This window comes from Podarcis liolepis (assembly GCF_965112155.1).
Source record: "Podarcis liolepis genome assembly, chromosome: 10".
NCBI lineage: Eukaryota > Metazoa > Chordata > Lepidosauria > Squamata > Lacertidae > Podarcis > Podarcis liolepis.
In genome coordinates, this window is record NC_139562.1 from 71,378,035 (window position 1) to 71,399,873 (window position 21,839).

At 41.6% G+C, this 21,839-nt stretch overlaps 1 protein-coding gene across 10 annotated transcripts in view; it reads right to left on the reverse strand.

Annotated features, from left to right (window-relative positions):
* The window catches only part of CACNA2D1 (calcium voltage-gated channel auxiliary subunit alpha2delta 1), a 368,618-nt gene that overhangs the window by 152,710 nt on the left and 194,069 nt on the right, over window positions 1-21,839 (reverse strand). For all 10 annotated transcript variants that reach the window (XR_014516731.1, XR_014516732.1, XR_014516733.1 and 7 more), the window contains exons 5-6: window positions 18,464-18,508; window positions 2,927-3,056 (exon numbers count right to left, since the gene is read on the reverse strand). Coding sequence is in view for 6 of the 10 variants with exons in the window: in XM_083463958.1 (XP_083320084.1) it covers window positions 2,927-3,056; window positions 18,464-18,508 (175 nt within the window). In the remaining 4 variants the exon portion in view is untranslated. The remainder of the gene's footprint in view (window positions 1-2,926; window positions 3,057-18,463; window positions 18,509-21,839) is intronic.

The following is a 21,839-nucleotide window of genomic DNA, read 5'->3' on the forward strand; positions in this document are numbered from 1 at the left end:
GCTGTGCCTCCCTAACACTTGCCCTGTTCACACATATCTAAATGGGTAGAGTAATTATTTAGTGGGTCAGTAGGCCTTTTTAAAATTTTGGTTTGCTTTTTTTTTTTTTTTGAGAAGAATGCCAGTAAATAGATATATAATACCTAACATAAACAAGTAAAAATATAGAAAAATGGCAGAGAAAGAGGAGTTGTCCATCTGTATAACAATGGGGATGGAATTTCTACAATATATTGTTGTTCATTTTAATACAGTGCGTACTATATACATAGCCACACCCTTCTTCGGAAAGATTTTCATTATGTGCTGCTTCTATGTTATTGTAACAGTTCTGTTCCATAACGTTATGTCTTATCCTCTTAATGCGCATGTTTGAAAGTATTTTCAGTACTTTTGGCTCTAACTATCATGCAGAGCATTCTTTGTCCATCTTTGGACACCAAGGCATGGAGGATTTTCTAAAGGCCTTTCTTCCGGGGTGACAGCAACAGCTTTCTTAACATTTTCTTCCAATAGTTTTTAACCTTCTCACAGGTCCAACAGCAATGGACAAAATCGCTTTCTTTCTTTCCCCCACAATTCCAACATAAATATTTTAAGCATTTTTTATATTTTCATGCAATAAAGACATCATTCTATTTATTTTATTTTTTAAGTGCTCCATTTTCCCCTGGAGATATTTCATTGTAAATTTAATGCCCACTTTTCCACATTTGAAAACTGCTAATATGATGAGCTTTTAAGAACTGCTAACATACTCAAGCAGCTCAGTCCTGCTGGCCACATGACTCGGAAGCTGTACGCCGGCTCCCTCGGCCAATAAAGCGAGATGAGCACCGCAACCCCAGAGTCAGTCACGACAGGACCTAATGGTCAGGGGTCCCTTTACCTTTACCTTAACATACTCATTCCTTGACTCAGTTCAATTTTGCCAGCTATTTAAATTGGCGGCAACTGATAATGCTCGTTTTAATTTACTGTAGTCTTATTATTTAAAAGTTTACTTTTGTTCCTTATTCATCTTGTTAGCCATCATGGGAACATAAATCTTATGTTGGAGGTGTGGGATATAAATTATCTAAGTAAATAAATAAATAAGCTGACCTGTTTTTATTTACCGTATATGCATCAGCAATGCTTTCTTCAGGTTATTAATTAAGATACATTCAAATTGTATAATCTTATTGGATCATTCCTAATTAAAAAATGTCTAATTTGTAAGTAGTGGTGGATTTATTTCTCCAATGTGCTGCTGAGCATGATGAAAGCCTATTTATTGTTGCTCTTTTATCACCCAATCTTTATACAGTCAAAATAAAAAAATTCCTTCCAGTAGCACCTTAAAGACCAACTAAGTTAGTTCTTGGTATGAGCTTTCGTGTGCATGCACACTTCTTCAGATCCAGTGTATCTGAAGAAGTGTGCATGCACACGAAAGCTCATACCAAGAACTAACTTAGTTGGTCTTTAAGGTGCTACTGGAAGGAATTTTTTTATTTTGACTATGGCAGACCAACACGGCTACCTATCTACTACTCTTTATACAGTGTTAGACCACAGGACCCATTGATTAAAATATCGTATCTGCCCTTCTTTATTTAACTCAGATCAGAATGAACTGAAGCTACAGTTGACTAGGCTGCAAAGAACGTTTTCCTAAATTTACCCCAAAATTCCCATGTTCCATCCCTATAAGTAGGGATGGGCACATTTGTCCAACTGCATCCTGTCCCTTTTCCCACATGGGGATGGATTACCATTCATCCTGTTCCCTGGTGGATTTTTTAGGATGATTCAAGAAAATAAAATAAAAAAGCAAAGAGGAACATAAATTAAATATATATTTTTAAGAATTATGAAGGTACAGCAGCACTACGTATGAGGTGGCCCAGGGAATGCTGCTGCTCTCTTTTATTTCATTCATTAACAGTGTAAACATGCTTTTAAAATGCTGCAGGAAGAGGCCACATGTTGCTTTGTACAGTGGTACAAGCCTTACCTTGGACCACCTAGTTAGCAGAAGCTTGGAAAAAATCTTTTTCCCAACGTGGAGCTTGAACTCACAGCTCTGAGATTAAGAGTTTTATGCTCTACCAAATGCAAATTTAAATCTGGAATGGCCACTCCCCCTTCTAATTTTGCCCTCTTCATTACAGCAAAGCTAAATCTCACCTTCTTCCATTCCCACAATGGGGAATGTAGGCTTGTGCGTCTTGCACAGCTTCCTGGAACACATGACCAGCACTCCCTATGACACCTGCCTATGTCCACATAATGTCTAATCTGCCAGAAGCCTAAAATAAAGGAAGTGTGAATCGTGCCCATGTGTTTCAGTTCATGCATGGAAACCTCACTGAAACTGTAGCACAGTAGGTGAACATAAAGCAGGTCTGCAAGGTGGGAAAGGTAGGTGTCTGAATACAGGAAAGCACAATCCTGCTCTTCAAAGAGGTGTAGAGTCCATGTACCTTCAGATACACAGGGCAGCTTCTGTCCCTTTCACATACCTACTTTAGAAGAAGCATTTTAAGATTAGCCCAGGCAATTCTTCTGTGCCACAGTGCCATTATTTCCGCTGCTGCCATTTTGTGAAAAATGCTCTTTCAAACTCTCCAGGAAGAAACATTACATACCAGCTCTACCTGCAATCTACATCTATCTCTACCTCTATCTACATCTGCTTCCTACCCCATAGTCACTACTGCTGCTCTTGCACAGGTGTGGATGTTGAATCCCTGAGGAGGACCACTGCTAATCAAAATAAAAGCCACATCACACTGGCTTCATCCCTGACACGTGCGATGGGGTTAGCTCATGAGGCGAGGGGAGAGGAGAGCCCAAATAAAGACAAGTCATAAACAAATTGGGGCTATATACCCTTCATGAATGAGGAGCATAGAACTTTGGAAATTGATGCACTACTTACAGCCTTCATATATATCCGTAGGTATGTGGACCGCTGCATTCTGGTAGGATGTTTGCCGACCAAAGATGGGATCTTCCTCAAACACCGGTTTGATTCTCTGACTACCAGTTTCACTCTCGTTTCTTCCAGACTTTTCCAGAAAAAAAGGAGGGAAATATTAAAGCATACGGCAAACATTATTCACACAAATACATGGAGGGGTCCAAGGGCTGTCCTCCACAAGCATCTCATTAGCACCACTTAGGATCATAGACTGGTGGAACTGGAGGGTTGGAAGGGACCGTGAGGCTCAGCTAGTCTAACCCCGCTCAATGTGTCCCTTCGGCGAGGGATACAATTTTTGAATGTTTTCCTGCGTAAAAAGATCCTTGCAAGTTGAAAGGTAGCCACCTATACTAGATTTCTATGAGCATGCCCTTTTTAAATGTAAGCGTTCAAAATGTGATCCACCAGCTGAACCTGCAAAGTGGTATAGTCAGAGAGAAGAAGCAAAGTTCACTGCTGCGACAGGCCAGCTCCATCATGCATCCTCTCCCCTCAACTGTCCCTGGGAGGCAGCCATTTTACCAGGTTGCCTCAGTGGGAGAGGCAGGAAACAGGGCTCATTGGATCTGCTTTGCTGGCGGTCCAGCTCCATCAGGAGCATCCTGCCTCTGAACTATGCCAGTTGGTCAATAATAGGGACAACTGTCTAGAAATTTGTGCCTCAGTTTTGAGTTTTACTTTCCTCTTCCCTCCTAGCCCCTCTTTCCTTGTATGTTGTGTATTTATTTATTTATTTGTTTATTTATCTGAATGAAAGCCTGTGGGTAGGGAGCACCTTGTTTTGATTTCATGTAAGACATTCCAGGAACCTTTTCCGGAGGCCGAAGAGTGGGGTACAAATGCTCTAAATTAATAAATAAATTATGCAACCCTACTCCAAACCAGTTGACTTCATTCTGTTGCATACGTAGAACTGTGCATATCTGTTCTGCACATATACGACAGAAAGAAACCAACAAGGCTGAAGAGCAACCCATCACTGTTCTCTGCTCACAATGCTGCTACAAATTGAGAACTGGCAGGATGGGGAGAAGTGATGCAGAGTGAATGAGTGAGACTGCCTGTGTGGAAGAGCATTAAAGAATTGTTTCTCCCCCCCCCCACACACACACACCTGAAAAAAGGTGTCTGAGAAGTGGTACATGCTTTCTACAATCTCAGGACTCCACCACCTTAGTCACTGAACTTTGTTCAGGATAGATGATGCCATACCCTCCAACATTTCTCTGATGCAAATAGAGACCTCCCATTCCATAGTGATAATTTTACTATTTATACCCCACACATCTTACTGGGTTGCCCCAGCCACTCTAGGCAGCTTCCAACATATATAAAAGCATAATAAAACATTAAACATTTTTTAAAGAAAACCTTCCCTACACAAGATTGCCTTCAGATGGCTTGGGGGTCGGATAACTCCAAACCCTCCAACATTTCTCCAATGAAAATAGGGACATCCTAAGGAAAAGTGGGACATTCTGGGATTAAATAAAAAACTGGGAGGGCTTCTCTCAGCCAGGGACGTCCCTGGAAAATAGGGACACTTTGAGGGTCTGTGATGCCTTCTTTTCAGACATTAAAATAGATGTGTAGGTTGAGGCAAAGCCTCCTGCTGCTGCAATGGTGCATCCTATAGGATATTGAAAGTGCAGTCAAACCAACAATTCATGTTTTGCTAGACAGGAACATGAGAGGAGCTGGAGCTCACAGAGTTTTCCTGCAAGTTTGCTGGAGAGGATTTTGTGAGAGACACTCCCACTGTTGAAGTGAGAGGATGTGTCACACATGCATCCCTTTGATAAATATCCTTGTACACTCATTTGTTTCCCCAAAATAAATGCCAACAGTAACACTACCTATGCTCCCATTAAACTATGCAAAGAGCAATACTTAAAACTATCAACTTATATTTCCCTTTGTGTAGCATCCAGAAGGAAAGCAGCCATTTACCAACCGTAACATGCCCTTCATTGTCTTTTATAAACTAAGGAACATTTCTCAGCATGTGGCCTACCATATGTGGTTGCTTAATCTTGACCACATTTTAGAGCAGGTATGGGGAACTTATGGTCCATTGAGATATTTGTTGGACTCTGATTCCCATCAGCCCCAGCCACATGATGGGATTTGTAGTCCAAAAACAGCTGGAGGGCCACAGGACCCCCACCCCTCCTTTAGGGCCATTTCACCCATTGTATGTATATACTTAATACTATGTTAAACAACCCACTGTCATAATAAATCCACATCTCCATTGTATCCACCCTGTTCTTTCATAAGACACACAAAACAATTCATGGGACCTTCCTTTCTGTGGCTGGGCTTTGCCTTCCTACCCAGATCGCACTGTCTGAAACGTGTGGCATGTAAACAAATTTGATATTCTGCTAGGATGCAGAATATCAGAAAGATATTCATTGGCATGCAAACCTGGGTTGTGCTTTTGACAAATGTTTCAGGCAGCTGACATCTCCGATATCATTTTAGTGTATGCTTCTAGAGTGACACAGTGCTACACAACTGCACATGGGAGTGGGTTTTGTCATTGTCAACTATGGTGAAGGAAAGCACTATACACTGACATATCCTCCAACATTTATCGTATGAAATAGGGACATCCTAAGGAAAAGAGGGACATTCCAGGATCAAATCAGAAACCGGAATGGCTTCTGCAAATCCGGGACTGTCCATGGAAAATAGGGACACTTAGAAGGTCTGAACTAATGATACTTGAACACATTAGCAACTGCACACACACACACACACACACACACACACACACACACACACGTGCACACACGTGCACACATAGCTCTGGAACACAGGCAGTGAAAGGTATTTCCAAGTACTTCTTCAGTTCCTATAGTTTTCCTGTTGCTTTCCTTCACCTGTAAATAAGGTATATTTAAGTGTATTAAAACTATAGCTAGGATAATCAATGGTATATATTTGTGAGATATAATGGAGTTTGCTTCAACCACTTCTCAAACAAACAAATTCTTTTGTGCAACAATAAAAGCAATAAAAATGGTATCAGAAAACAATAAGCACAACTCAACTGTATGAAGTACACACTGGTGTGATGTTGTTTGATAAAGTAATTTCTCATCCAATAAATGAAATAAGCCTGTACCTTTACCATGTGATTAATAAAAATCACTAAAATCACACAGTAAAAATATTGCTCAAATGGTGTAATAATTATTTTGACTTCAGGAAACCTCATGAGAATGCTTACAATAATATACCCATCACACAATAATGGCTCTAAAATTATTATTCTTACCAAAAACCTAAACTGTATTTGCTACATTTTCCATATCTCCACAAACCTTTTCCTTTTTTAAAAAAGCAACACACCCAAAACAATGAAGCTCCTATATTGTAAATGAAAGTAATCCAAGGCAGCTCTGAATACAATTAAAACCTATCTCCAACCAATTTCTCTCCTGAGGTAGGAGCTGAAATGCAATCAATAATGGCACAGGAAAATCCCACAGGAGACAGGGCCCGAAGATTAATTTTCCATCTATTCAAACTTGGCCTTCGCTTATTGAATTACATTGTTACCTACCACTGACAGTCAGCAAAATCTCTCTCTCTTTTCTGAAATAAATCTCCTGACCAATTTGTCCCTGCCTTGGGTAGCAGAGAGCATCCATTTCTTTTCAGTTCGCATTCTGGGGCATTATCTTAAAGAACTATGACCCTCAGTTCAGTTAACCAGAAGGATGTCAGTGTGCATCTTAAAGGCTAACCTACAGAAGGAGTTCTGGTTTTGTAAGCCAATGGGCAGGCTAACTCCTCACCAGGGGCCAGATAGTCTGCGCTGGAGGCAAGGGCTGTGCCAAAACTGAACGGATGCGCCTGGGCTAAAGAGCTCTATGTAAGCATGAAGCCCTGGTTTTCCTTCGTTCTTTGAAACCATCTGCACTGAAAATACAGGAAGGCATTTGTACAATCTGATTAAAATAAACCTTTAAAAACAGGGTTTTTTAATTTAAAAAAATGTATAACAAACGTTAGAGGACAAAGCCAAATAACCCTCCCTCCCCTCCCTTTCTCATTCTTATTGCAAAGTGATAGAGATAGATATAGATAGATAGACAGATAGATAGATAGATAGATAGATAGATAGATAGATAGATAGATGATAGAGATAGATGATAGAGATAGATGATAGATAGATGATAGATAGATAGATAGATAGATAGATAGATAGATAGATAGATGATAGATAGATAGATGATAGATAGATAGATAGATAGATAGATAGATGATAGATAGATAGATAGATAGATAGATAGATAGATAGATGAGAGATAGATGATAGATAGATAGATAGATAGATAGATAGATAGATAGATAGATAGATGATAGATAGATGATAGATGATAGATAGACACACACACACCCCCAAGAATTAATTAATGGAAGGATATTGATTGGAGGGCAGTAGAAAAGTACAGGCTAAGATTCTTTCCAAGCCAGGGACTCACCTGGACTAGAGGTAGTAACATGACAAAAGGGGTCAGGGGCCTATCTGAGTGCCTGGGCAGACAGAGATTGCCATGGTGACAGGATGTGGGTTCGAAGTGACAGGAATAGAGAGCAAGGTGTGCTGGGAAGAAGAAGGGGAAAGAAAAAACTGGGGTCCATCTTGGGCAGGCTGCCTGTAGGACTGCAGGGCTGCACTGCTGTGGGAGACAAGCCCCTCTCTTGAAGTGATCTGGACTCCCTCCTTGCAGACTGAAGGTATAAATAGGTGAATAAGTCATATTTCTTAAAGCTACAACAGTCTCTGCCATGTCTCAGTTATCCAAAGGAGCACAGATCCTGGGTGAATGCCTAGAACCCCCTGGAATCTTGCAGAGAGTGGGGATGGCACCCAACTTTTGTAACAATACACATCTCCCGACAGTAGTGTTTGTATACACATAAATCATTGTAGAGGCATTAAGAAATATATCTGGATTAATTTGTTAAAATGATATGCGAAGCCACTTCATTAGTATTGACCTAACAACTTGCGTTCGTACCAAGTTGTTGCTCTGTGGAATACTTCTATTCAGCCAGCTCACTGCACCTTATAGTCACTATTTCATGGCCAGTAGGCTATTTGAGGGGTTCCCCCACTTTGGGTATTTTGTTCCTGCAAACCTGCAAACCTCCTTCTAGTAAGTGGATGCTGCTCTTCTACCTCTATAAGGTTTCACACTCAGCCCTAAATTACAGAAGCAGAGGAAATGGTAAGAAGCTGAGATTTTAACTGATCTCACTGTGCTTTTAATTATTTTATGAAGTGGAGTCCAAACCACCGTATTTTTCGCCCTATAGGACGCACTTTTTCCCCTGCAAAAATGAAGGGGAAATCTGTGTGCATCCTATGGGGCGAATACAGGCTTTCGCTGAAGCTTGGAGAGCAAGAGGGGTCAGTGTGCACCGACCCCTCTTACTCTCCAGGCTTCAGGAAGCTATCAGCAAGCCAGGGGAGCCCGCGGGAGTTCCCGCAGGGCTCCCCAGGCTGCGGATAGCAGCCTGCCACCCAGCGTGCGGGGCACCCCGAAGCAGAGCGCCCCGCGCGCCGGGCAGACATCCGCAGCCTTGGGAGCCCTGCGGGAGTTCCTGCAGGGCTCCCTAGGCTGTGGATAGCAGCCTGCTGTCCGGCGCGCGGGTGCCCTGAAGCAGAGCGCCCCGCACGCCGGGCAGACATCGGCCAGCCCCACAAGCTCAGGGGACAGCAGGGAGGCGTAGCGCCACCATCCCGCTGTTCCCCAACCTGGTTTGGAGGCTGGCACTAGGGAGAAGCACGCTTCTCCCCAGCGCCAGCCCCACAAGCTCGGGGGACAGCAGGGAGGCGGAGCGCCGCCATACCACTGTTCCCCGACCTGGTTTGGTTTCCCTGACCTGGTTTTGGGGGGGAAATAAAGGGGGGATTTCTTTATTTCCCCACAAAAAAACTAGGTGCGTCCTATGGGACGGAGCGTCCTATGGGACGAAAAATACGGTATTTAGACAACAGGGCAAATTCATCACATGTGTAAATACTATTGACAGATCACGTATCATAATTCCACTCATTCTGGAACAAGATACAGATTTAAAATAACCCTGTTTCTTTTGAATTTACACTAGAGGTAAACTTTCACAAACTGAAATGTAATGAAATCTTAAGGGGAAAGTCAGAGTAATAGTGCTGAATGAAGAAAACTCAGAACTTTCAGAAGCACCTGATTTTGCATGACCTACATTGCTTTCTATAAGGTGCCTAGAGAATACTGAAAGGCACCTCTGAAAATTTAACTTTAATTTGGCATTATAATGGCATTGTACCCCATTCATCTGACTGGAGTGCCCCAGGCATTCTGAGTGGCTTCCAACAAAATATGTAAACATTTATCAAACATTAAGTCATAGATAGGATTTGTTGTATCTTTTATGATCTCCCCTGCATAATTTTCCCCCATTATAAACAAAAATAAATCAAAATATTCAATGCTTTGGGTTCTGGTGACAATGAAGTGGGATAAAAGTGATGCTATCAGATGAGATGCCGGCCCTAATTAACTTCTGAATGACTGCTTGTCAGTTTCTACTTTAATAAAACGGGAGATCGCAAAAATAACACAAAGTATTGTTTCTGTTAAAACTCAGATATAAAGCAAGATGTTGGGAGTGTGTAAAATGGCAAAAGGGAGAAATACTTTGAAGCTGAAGACAATCCTAGCAAGTTATCAGGGTTCACACTCGGAGCCGAAGCATGAAAGGAATGGTTCAACTCTCCAGCAGACAGGGCAGTTCTGTAAAGTATTTTGTAAGAGTCCATGAAAAGTCAACAATAGATAGCAAGCGTAACTTGCTGCAAGAGACGCATTTTAAAAAGAATAATGAAAACTGACACTACTCAGATTAAAACAGTCCCCATAAAACGAAATGCCTTTTTACATGGGAAAAAGTATAACAATGGACAAAATCCTAAAATTAGCAGAAACTCCAGGATTACAACTCTCAATAACAGAGGGGCAAGGGGAAGGCATAATAGCAGAACTGACCTTTCATAGCTGCATGGGCAAAAAATATTTCTGCATTTAAACTGCAGGTTACTTAATATTCACTCCTGAGTTGGGAGGACTTCATGTGGATACAGAATCACTGCCTGAGTAGCCTTGAATAACATCAATTAAAGAAATGCATAATCAAGACTAGTGTATTGGCTAGAGATGTGACTGATACCTTGCCTGCGGATTTATTTATGACAGTAGAGGATATAATGAGATATAGCAGTACAGCAAGAAAGGTTTAAAGCCAAAGAACTAACTGAAGAGAATGAAATGAATATGTTAGAGATCTCAGAAGTAAATTAATGCTTCAATGCTACACAAATTACCTGCCGACTGTCATTGAATTCAGCAGTATTTACTTCTGAGTAAACATCTACAGGAGTTAAGCTGCTTTTGTGTCTCTTCCAGACTCATTCCACCCATCTTGCCTTACCACACTATCTACCCATGATGACTATCAGAAGCCAATTTGGTAAATGGGTCTTGCCGGAAGATGTCTAGATTGGCCAATTTCCAGGGAACTGAAATTGCAGATCTGACAGGAACTACTTCTGTGTTTTCTTGCAGTATTTGCTTTGTATGCAGCAGGCAAATTTGTTTCAGTTTGTAATGCTGACGTAGAACCTATTTTAGCTAGAATTCATGACATCAGTAGCACGAGAAAGGCTCAGTGGTTATGTAAACCTTGTGTGTGAAAATGCTCCCAAACGCTCACCGTGACCCAGGGCTCAAGACTGGAGCTTCCGTTACTATGGCTGGCACCTGTTCTTCTATGTCCTTGTTCTTTTGATACATATGGGTGGAGATTCTTGCTATTCTGTCTTAATTGGATTATGTGCCACTTAACCTTGCCAAAGCTGACAAAGCTAGGACTTGCCTAGAGTTTAAGAGCCATGCAGTAGCAATAGCATGTGGCCCTTTTCTGAAATGCATTTAGCATGAGCGAAGAGCAATGCTCTTGCAGCAGAGTTTAAAATACTGGCAGTCTACAAAGATGTTGGGCTAGAAAGTACAAAGGGTGCTGCTACCTCTGTCATTGCTAGCAGGCAGTTAAAAGGTTTGGGACCATAGCCTAGGACTGAGCAAAGGGTCCGTGGACCCTCCGTTCTAGTGCAGGGAAGAAAGAGAATGAAGAAGCCCATTTCTTCTAAAACCCCTTTCACTGAAAGCACCACAATGAAACACAATTTCAGTTAAATTAATTTACCAGAGAAACAATTACAGTGTACTGCTTCTTGCCACTTCCACTCAAGTTTTTTTGATATAAATGAGAGTGCTCTCAAAGGGAAGATGTATTCTATTAAAATGATGAATCACTAGCTTCAGGGTTGAATGTTGATTTTTAGCATGGCATAAACAGAGCCTTCAAAGGGAATGCTTCTGGGACCAAACTAATACAGGCGTGCCTTCAAGGAAGGATTTTTTGTATTATAATTTATAAACCCCTTAAATCTTTGTAGGATACAAGTGGTGTTATCCTTAAGACTGAAAATTAAGGTTCTTTTAATTTTGTTTTTTGCTTAGGAGAAGAGAGAGTTCTTGGGCAGAGATACATATTCATGGTAGGTTAGAATGGGGGGGGAACTTGCATAGATTTGAATAATGGGATTAGGACACAATGGTCGGTTTTGTCATCGTGCATTGCAATTCAAATACAGCTAAGCATGTAAACACCTGCTCCTTCATACCTTGATATCATTTATAATTTCACCGGTAACAGCCGATTTACCAACCACTGATTAGAAATCAAGCTTCACTGTAAGTGGAACGACCGTATACGCCACTCGGTGACATGTTTGATGGGCGCGGAAGATGCTCATTTCTCAGTGAATGATATTGTAAAGACTAGCTTTGCAAGTGGCCAGTGTCAATCATTCACTCAGTGCCAGTTCTCTTTGAGGGGGATGACATTGATTCATGCTGGCATCCCAAATGCATTATGGGAAAATGCAAGCTGAAATTTCAGCCAGGAAAAAGGAAGCTCACTATATTGCTACCTGATGTTTCAGTAAGTAGTTTGAAAGATAGGAGGGTAGCTCATTGGTGCAGGTTATGTTTCCAGTATAAACACATAATAATTTATACTCCAGCTGTTCTAATATAGCGAAGGAAACTATGAGATCTGGCACACTGACCAAGGAAAACATCAGCCCTTCAATTGCACTCCAGGTTTCTCTACCAAATGAAGTGAGAGAGTCTTTTCAGTGGTGGTGTCCCTATAATGCACTGCCGTGAGAGACTCTCCTGGCACCTTCTTTATGGCCATTTGCTGAAGCTCTTCCTGTTCTCCAAGACCTTTCATTTACAATCTATGGATGTTTCAGGGTTTGCACTCAGTGAGAATTGGTGCTTTATGCCATTTTTAGTTGCTGAGATTTCTGCTTTCTGGGGTTGTTGCTTTTTGTTTTGCTTGAAGGGTTTTATTTTATTTAAATTGTCGAGAGAACTTTGTTGAATGGGTGGTATATAAATTTAATAAACAAATAAATACTTTCTCGTTCTTTTAAGGTGCTGGATTTTCTGATTGCATAACTAGTTTAAGATTTCATGAACCAATTCTGGAACTTCTGGAAACATCTGACAGGTGACTTTTGCAAACAGGATGTTGCTCTACACTCATCCATGGTCTGAGCCTGCAGGGACCTTCTTATTTATTTAAAGTGTTGACACCTTGTTCTTCAGCAGAAAACTCTCACAGAACAGCTCATGGACAACCAATAAAAAAATCCTGCTTGCAGGCTTACAGTCTAAGTGAAATGACACAAAAGGAAAAGGGGATGAGGAGGGGAGATGACGAAAAGTAAACTCAGGCGCCAACTCTTAAAGATAAATACTAGTTCTTCTGATGGTCATCTGACATGGAAGTTCTCTTTCTAACACTTTTAAACTAAAATGAGTCATGTTGCCATTGCCCATTCCATCCCTCCGTGGTGATGATAGTGGTAGGCAGGATGCAAAGAACTCATTTCAGGCTTCAATGATGAGAGAGAAAAGGGGTTTTAAAGGATAAAGGAAAAGCCTACAATATATTCAGGTTTAAATTGCCCCAAAGTGCCTTTTAGGCTATGGATACTATTTTCAAAAACTCTCAGAATAGCCAGGGGTGTTAGAGTTCCTGATGTGGCCTGATGTGCTCTCCCTGACGTGTAAGTGGACAATTTGATGAGCCATGTTGCTGGGATCAGGCCTTGATAGTGGCGCTTCTAAAATGATAAGTGCCAGCTCATGTTTGGCACATTGTTAGCTCTCTGATTTGCTTTCCCACATGCAAAGACACAGACGTTGTGCTGCAGTAAAAACAAAAAACAAGGAGCAATACGGCCATCACTCTTACTATTAGCAAACGATTAACATCTGCGCAAACAGCACTGCTCTATCAGTCACGGCTGCTTTCCAGCGCAGGGGCTTTCTGAAGGGAATTCTCTTTTCTAATAAATCACTTGTGTCAATTAGGGGATGTAGCCCTTGCCAGGAGATGTGGTTGACTGTTCCCAATTAAGCCTTAATGAATAAGAGCAAATGGGATGCTGGAAGCTCTCAGCCGACAATAGCTGTTCAGGGTGTGTGTGGAGGGGGGTGGGTAGGGAGGGGGGTGAAGTTAAGCTAATGGTAAACAAAAAGGAGCAACAAGGTAGACAGTGAACATGACATGGCCCCCTGGAAGTAAATCAGGCAAGCCACAGGTATTTTAAAAATCTGCCCCAAGCCTCTCAGGTTATTGCACCTTTCACAGAAAGGAATAATAAAGTCACAAGTAGAAATAAGGGGACCATGTGGGATCACTCCCCACTCTTTGCCAGCTGCATAAGGCAGGCACAAAAAGGGTGATAAAGCTATATTAGGAATTCAATAGTATGTTCCCGAATGTTCAGGCTATCACTGCCCTAAGCTATCACATAACAAGCAGTACAGCGGGTACAGCAATTGAGAATGACATCAACGTGAAGCAGGAGACTAAATAATGCACTCCTTATTATAGGACAGTATGAGACACCCACCCACCCCCAAAAAAATCCTAACCCAACACGGTTCTATAATTTCTACATCACAATCTAGAATGACACAGCCTGCAGTAGATTTTTTTAGAAGGACAACAACAAATAACAAAAACAGTAGGTTTGAGTCTGTCTCCTGTTGAGACAGATGAACATTAAGGAAAGCCTTTAAAAATGGCCACCTAGAGATAAAGCACAAAATAATGAGGCCATGCGCATACAAAATCTGCACACTCACTATTAATCCGGCACTGGTGGGCCTGGATATTGTTATTTAAATATAAGGCAGGCTGTGTAGCTTATGCCCCACAGGATTTATGGCCTTCACAGAGCTAGTTAGCAGTTTGCCACAGGGCAGGGTTAGCTATTATTTAAAACAACTGGGGCCCTGCAACAAAACGTAGCAGTGTGTTCCCTGGTGTGATCTGAGCCTGTGGCTAAGGGGGGTGTAGGGGGGGGTGTGAAAAACAGAAGACAGCAGTGAAGGCAGGAGTCCCTGCTCTATGCGTCAGTCTGTCTTCAGGGCAAGACTTATTCATTAATTTTTGAACAAGGGAAGTTAAACCCAGCCTGGCTGCAAGTCAGTGGAGCAAGAGGATTCTGTGTGCATGTGGATTTGGCCTGTGGATTTGGCCAAAGTCAAATGATAGGTGTTGACAAATCACTTCTCCATTACCAAGTGGATGCAACTTGCAAGCATCGTTTCTTTGGCATACTCCAAGTTCAGAGCAGAGATGGTGGAGAAGGTAAGTTCAGGCCACATTTACAGACAAACCGTCCCAGTCTGCACTTTCTGAAGCAACACAAGAACTAAAACACAGATAGCCTTTGAAATTCACATTTCACTGGATTTTGCAATGTAGCTCTCCAGTCAAGTACCGAAGTGCACATACTTAGGTAAAGTGTGCACAAAACTGCATTATGTTTGAGGAAATTTGTTTTGAACTATCGTGTGCATTGGGAAAAAATGTATACAAACATGTAACTGGATAGCTTATTTGGTAAAGCATGAGACTCTTAATCTCAGAGTCGGAGGTGACAATAAACAGAGTAGAAGGAAAAGGGTTATGAAACAGGAGGCAGAGAGGCACAGTGAACAGGGTAAGAGAGGATAGGCAATTTTGGGAAGCTGAAGAATGCTGTAACTTTTCTTGGGCAGCGTAGGGAGGCTGAACAGCGGCACAGCAGGGCTGGCTCTTACATCTGCCAACGGAAGTAAATTATGCAGACAGCCATATGTCAAACAGACAAGAACATCCCTGGTGTTGAGAACACCAGTCAAGCATATTGTGCAGCATCAATATATGCACATCAATGTGTTAGAAAACAAAGTATATATCTCCTGTATGCTACACTATGGAGATGCTTTCCCTAAAAGCATGATTCTCAAATAATGAGACAGGACTGCCTGCACGAGAGGGCCATTGGAAAACTTAATAAGAGGGTTCAAAGTTAAAGGGAAGGATCCTGATTCAGGGACAGCCTTTCTCTTCCAAATCAATATCTAGGAAGGATGAATGCCACCTTATTAATTTCCAAACAGGGACTTGGGAAGAAAGAAGCTCAGGAAAAGGAGTTGCTTTGCTCTCAGGATAATTCAATGAGAGCAGAAATTTGTCATCCTACCCAAGGTCAGGGAGCACAGAGCCAACAGCCTGAAATTACGGTTGGGGCAGCTTCCTCACCACCGCGCCAGCTTCCCTGGACCTACTTAAGTCCTGTGTGCCCTGAGGGAAGGCAAAAGCAAAGAAGCTCAGGCCACCAGCTCCACTGCTAAAGGCACTTGGCAGAAAAGTATAAAGGCAACAAACAAACAAACAAACACTTTCTGCGCATTCATTTCACGATCAGATCATTACTATAGTGAAGGAAAGTGCCTGAAAGAGCAGTTCTTGACAGGCTGAAAAGTGCACACACACACACACACACACACACACACACACGTGGTCTGTCTATAAGAATTGGGGCAACATATAATATTTTAATCAGCCATAAAGGCCCTCACTTAGAAACATTTACTAAGAACAACAAAAGCAAAGCCACTTCCTAAACAAAACCAGAGCCTTGGCTATGCAAACATACCTGGCAAGAACATGGAGCAGTGAGGGCGCCACCACCATAAGTTTTATTTCTGAGTGTGGAGGTACTCTGAATGGAGTATCGCTTGAAGTCATCCACACCCAGAGGAGTTTAGGTTTAAATAACGGCAAGGCTAGGCCTGCTTCTAGACAACTACAACTGAACTTGTTTTCCTGATTTGGTCTAGCAAACAATTGTTATATAGTATTCATTTGGCGTCCTTAGTAAGCAGAGGTCAAAAGGCCAGGTCGTTCAGATGGAAAGTGCTGCCTCTGGGTTTGTTAAAAGTTTGAGATATCTCTGTTAGCGTAAAGGCAGGAAGAGCAAACGAGGCAACCCAAGCAAGTCCATCAGACTTGAATATTATTGAATTTTCTTTTTTTAAAAAAAACCCAAAAACCAGAAACCTAGAGTACAGAAGAAACAACTCACAACAGCCCTTGGGTTTTAAATATTTCAGGCCCTGAAAAGCCACAGAGAGTTTAAAATAGTAATTTAATTGGCATTTCATTCCACACTATTGCTTGTAACGCTATGTAATTTATTTATCGACCAGGTTTCTGCTTGCTGACTGACAGCTGCTCAGAAAGTAAAACGCTAATGATGCTTGGTGGTGTTTTTGACCCTTTAGGTGTCAACAGTTAGGGTCCATTGCCACAGTTGCTAGAACAACACTACAGATTGGAGGCAAAATAGGCTCTCAAGCATCTCAGCCCTCAAGCTGTGAGGAAGACGCGGCTATTTCTTGACACTCTGTTAATATAGCTAAACCACAGGTTACCATTTGCTAGAGTAAAATAACTATTTGTTTTAAAAAGTCTACAGCTCCATGGTGGTTGTTTTTTGTTATCATACCCTTTCGACCAGCACCATCTCTTGGTACAGGATCAAGGGCCTGGCCATCGTGGGAGTTCCTAGAGAGACAAAACCTAGGTGCAGGTCTACTTTGATTTTAATCAGTGTAGTCAAAAGTAATGCTGCTCTTCTCCCCACCTCTTTCCTGCCACACATTCTCCCCCACTCTCCAAGTGAGTTAGGAGATTATTCAGTAGTACTGACAGATGTTGACAGATGTTGCTGTTTGCCTACCAAGTTCCCACTCAGACACAATATATTTTAGTATTGTATCTCATTTGACTATTATAATGGGCCAAAGCTCAATGGAAGAGTTCCAAATTCAGTTATTGAAATCGCTAGTTAAAATAGTTCAAGCACCAGAGCTGGGAAAGACCTGCTAGTCTAACTGCATGGGACTGAGCTCACTGGACCATCAAAGAGTAGCTATCGATCTTCATTGCACTGATGTGGCGTTTCTGGTACACAATCTCAAGCCCACCGCTCATGCCTGGTGAAAGAGGCCTAAATACTCTCTGAATTACTCATAATCAAAAAAAACCTAATGGCTTGACAGTTAATCTGGGAAACAAACAGACGGGCCCATTACAAAAGAGAAATCTCACAAGGTAGTTTCTTCCATAACTCAAAGTGGAAAACTGCTGAACTAGAAGCAAAAAAGTTACTCAAATGTTAATTAAATGGCTGACTATGGATACTTTTAAAATTCACCGTAAACGAATCCTGCACCTTCATCTTATCTAAATTTCCATATTCCATTTATGCAACTCAGATACATTTGTCTGACAAGATCAATGTACTCTCTTTAATTATCTTACAGCAACAGTGTCAAGTGTAACAGTGAGGCCATCAATCGTAAATCACATTTTATTACTAGGTGCAAATGAAGCATGTTGATCTATCTGATTAATGCATTTAAAGAAACTCTGTATTAGTTTATAGATTGCACCTACAATGTTTATTTTAAATTAGCAAGCTGTAATATTTGAAGTAGAAAACAACTTCCCCTTTCATCCAAGTATTGTCAGGATTTCAAAGTCAAATTCTAAACAGACCAAACAAACAAAAGCACTGACCATGCACTCATGGTAATTTACTGTCACATAGTTTTGGAAGATAAGCTGCTCCATTGGCCTCCTAAATAGGGCCATGGGATCACATGCTCCCTCCCTCCCTATCTAACATGCCTGACCCAAGGCTACTGGACAGCCACTTGGGAGTGTAACATTTTAAGAAGGACGTATGCTCATAAACTCCAGTGTGTGTAGCCTTGAGCCGAACAACTGATATCCCAGATAGATAAAATATAGAATCAACTGCACTACCTTGACCTACATGACTTGGTACTTAAATAAGTGTACACTTTCAGCCAATTCCCCCCCCCCAAAAAAGGGAACCTAAATATGGGGTGTATTGTGGGGAAAGAGAAACTATAGTGAAAATCTACCGCCTTTGGGGAACTTGAGGAAACATGTGCTTATATATTCATAAATGTTACTTACTTCATTCAGGTCATCCTTTGCATTGTAGTAGACAATATCATTAGTCTGTGTAGGAGGGAAAAAATGGAGTTAATTTTTGTTGAACCCTATAATACAAAAAAAGACACTACAAAGCCATTAGCATCGAGGTTAATTCTGCATTTTCTGAACTTAAAAAATATGACTGTTAATTTCCCCATTTGGTCTGGTCTTAAATACCAGCCATAGCATGCTGGTGTGATGACCCACAATGCAGGGATCTCACAGGGCACAGCGGAGGATTCTGATGAGGACATGTGTCAGGCTACTTTCTTGTTGGAGAACCACCAGTAGCCATTCAGGAGCCATTTGTCCCTGTTTTTAAGTTTTAAGGGTATGCATTATCAACAATGGATGCAATCCCAAGGCTAGGTCCACCAGGATGAGCAGGAATCGGACCCAGCAGATCTCTGGCTGGCTACACCAGCCTTGTCCCAGCTCTGCCAGTGATACACCACCACATCTGCCCCATTCCAGTTTAGCTGAGACCCAGCCAACTGACCCCAGCAGATCTTAAGTTGGCAGAAGCCTTGAAAAAATAGGTGTTCTGGGGGCATGGTATGGGCATGACCAGGGAGAACATCGGCTGAATCCTAAACTCATTCTGCATGGTCATGTTCCCTGATAACCTGGCATAAATTAAACTGGCAGAAAGGGCTGTGTAACTCAAACTCTATTTTAAATTACCCCCCCCCCGCCCCCGCCAGGCTTAAGCACAGGCTCAGGCACCAGCCTGAACCAAGTTTGGATCTGGCATACTTTATGCTTCTTTAACTTAAGATGGCATAATTTACACAGGATTCCTATATTTAGGAGTGTCCCCCTAAATATCTGGCACCTGATCCATTTTAGAAGAACAGCTTCAACCCAGAAGTCCAGCTCTTGGAGACCTGACTCAGGGCTCATTCACACTTCTGCTTGTACCATGGTTAAAAAGCACAAGTCTGAGCGGTTTTGTGTTTGCCCCACAGCTTTCCATGGAAAACATGCTTTTACCACTGAATCAGAACAAACAGCAAGCTACAGAAAGCCCATTTGCCGTTTGGTCCAATTCTGCGGTCAACCACGGGTTTTGCCCAGGCAAATGCGGAAGGGGTAACAGCGGTGTGGATGAGTCCTTAGGCACGGGCTGGCTATAGAAGTTTGCTACCATTCTGCGCAGGTTGTCAGGTCTCATCAGAAGCAAAGTCTATTAACCATTAACTCAGCTTGTAGTGAATTTCAACATAAACAGCTGAATACAACACAAAAAACAGGATAATTTATAATCTACAAAGGGAGGATTTTTCAAGACCTCAAGAGAACACTATCAGTTATGCATCAATTTTACTGTGCTTTTCTTCAAAACTCCACCTGCAATTATTACAATGGGTTTTACGTATGGTTTAAAGAACTGAAGTGTACTTTATATGATAAATCTAAATAGATCTAACAACACACATTTCTATCAGAACCCATTTCTCCCGCTCATTACTGCTGGCTTTATACCAAATCCAGAATGTTAAACATGAACTTACTGTTCGTCAATACAAGAGAAGAAATTCCTATCGCCATTAGAGACCCAAGCTAATTGGCAGTGCATCGATCTCTCTCTGAAACCTGGTGGGCCATACTCAAAGAAGCAATTTACAACTTAGCATGTCGCTTTCAGGAAAGGACGATAGCAATCAAGTTTAAATTTCCTTTTACTCCTGTTAGGTTCTGCACTTCTTATATTGAACTGACACAATCTCATCAGGTGGTTCTGCTTAAAAACTTCAAGTTAAAAACCCCTCCCCTATCCCAAAAGACACTTGATTTTATTTTGTCCCTGGTATAAATAGCAAATAGCTGGGAAAAGAATGTTTCTCTGCACCCTTATTTGAAAAAAATTATCTGTTGTGACCCAAAAGCATTTCATGAGTATCTGCCAGGGGCATTTTTGCTCTTGTAAAACTTAAGAGAGTTAAGATGACCTCCATTGTTGTTTAAATATAATAGGGAAAGATCACAACACAGTGATTTCCCTCAGTGAAGTGCTGGTACTCATATATTGTTAAAAGTGTCATGAGTGACAAAATTACTGCCATGGACAGCAAAAAAGAGGTGTCAGTACTCCATACTGGTAAGCACTGTCACACAAAAAACCTAGTCTTCACAGTCATCCTCTAACATGCACATGTGGCAAGCTATTTCTTTAACATGCTTAAATGTTCTATATAATGTTCACATTTGAAGGTGATCATTTGAGGCTCATTCATTCAGCTTAAGAAAAGACAAAAGGCCTATCTGTCCAGCATCGTCCTTCCTGCAGTGGCCAGCCTAAGGGCTCTGGGAAGCCCACAATCAGAATATGATGGCATTTACCTCACAGGAAGCTGCCTTATAGATTAGGACAGTCTAGACAATCTAACCTACTATTGTCTCTAGTCTGATTGGCAGCAGCTCATTGGGGTTTCAAGCAGAGGTATTCCACACCAGGGATTGAGCCTGACAACTTCTGCAAGTTTCTTCCTCATAAACTACAGGGATTTGGGAATGTGATTCTTTGGCCACGTCTTAATTATGTGTGTTTCTCCCTATTCCCATGCAGAACACGCTTTTCTTTCTGCAACATCTCCAATGGTAGTTTTTTACATTCTTAATGGGCAGAGGTTCCACATCTTTACCTCCAGGCTGAAGATTACACCAGGGTATCAAGGTATGCGAGTGAGACAGATCAGTCTTCATCCAGTTGTGGGGACAGACAAGGTGGATGGCTGGGGGAATGATGTGTTTCCAGACAACTTTGCAATAACGAAAGACAATTCACACATGAAGAGTGGGATGTTTTGTACGCTTAGATTTCTCATCTATTCCCATGGCCTTATCAAATAATCTGGAGCAGAACAACAAACAAATGTAAAATTGGTTCCTATATGCCAAGTAAATACTGCTTTTATTAAGTCTCCTAAGATACTTCTCTTTAATACCTTTGCCTCCACTTGGGTAATTCTGTGTGTAAATAAGGATGCTCTGTTTCTCTGTTTTTAAGATTGCTATAGCTCAGTGTTAACCTCACACTTGAAGAAGAAAAATAATCCTACCATGCCAACTTTACTTTTTCTGATAAAGTTGTTGGAGGCACCTGACTTTACCCAAACCTCTCATTCCTTTAGCTATTTCCTACCCAAAGAAATGAGAAATTGTGAAAACTCTGTGAGATTCCCCCCTCCTTTGAACAGAAGACCCTGTTTTAAGGTAAATCACCACAAACGGCACTGCTGGCATGGGTTGCCATACGTCCGGATTTTTCTGGACACCCCCCCCCCCTGATTTCTGCTTCTGACTGCTGTATTCCAGGTATGCCCAGGAAATTTTAGACATATGGCAACCCTGT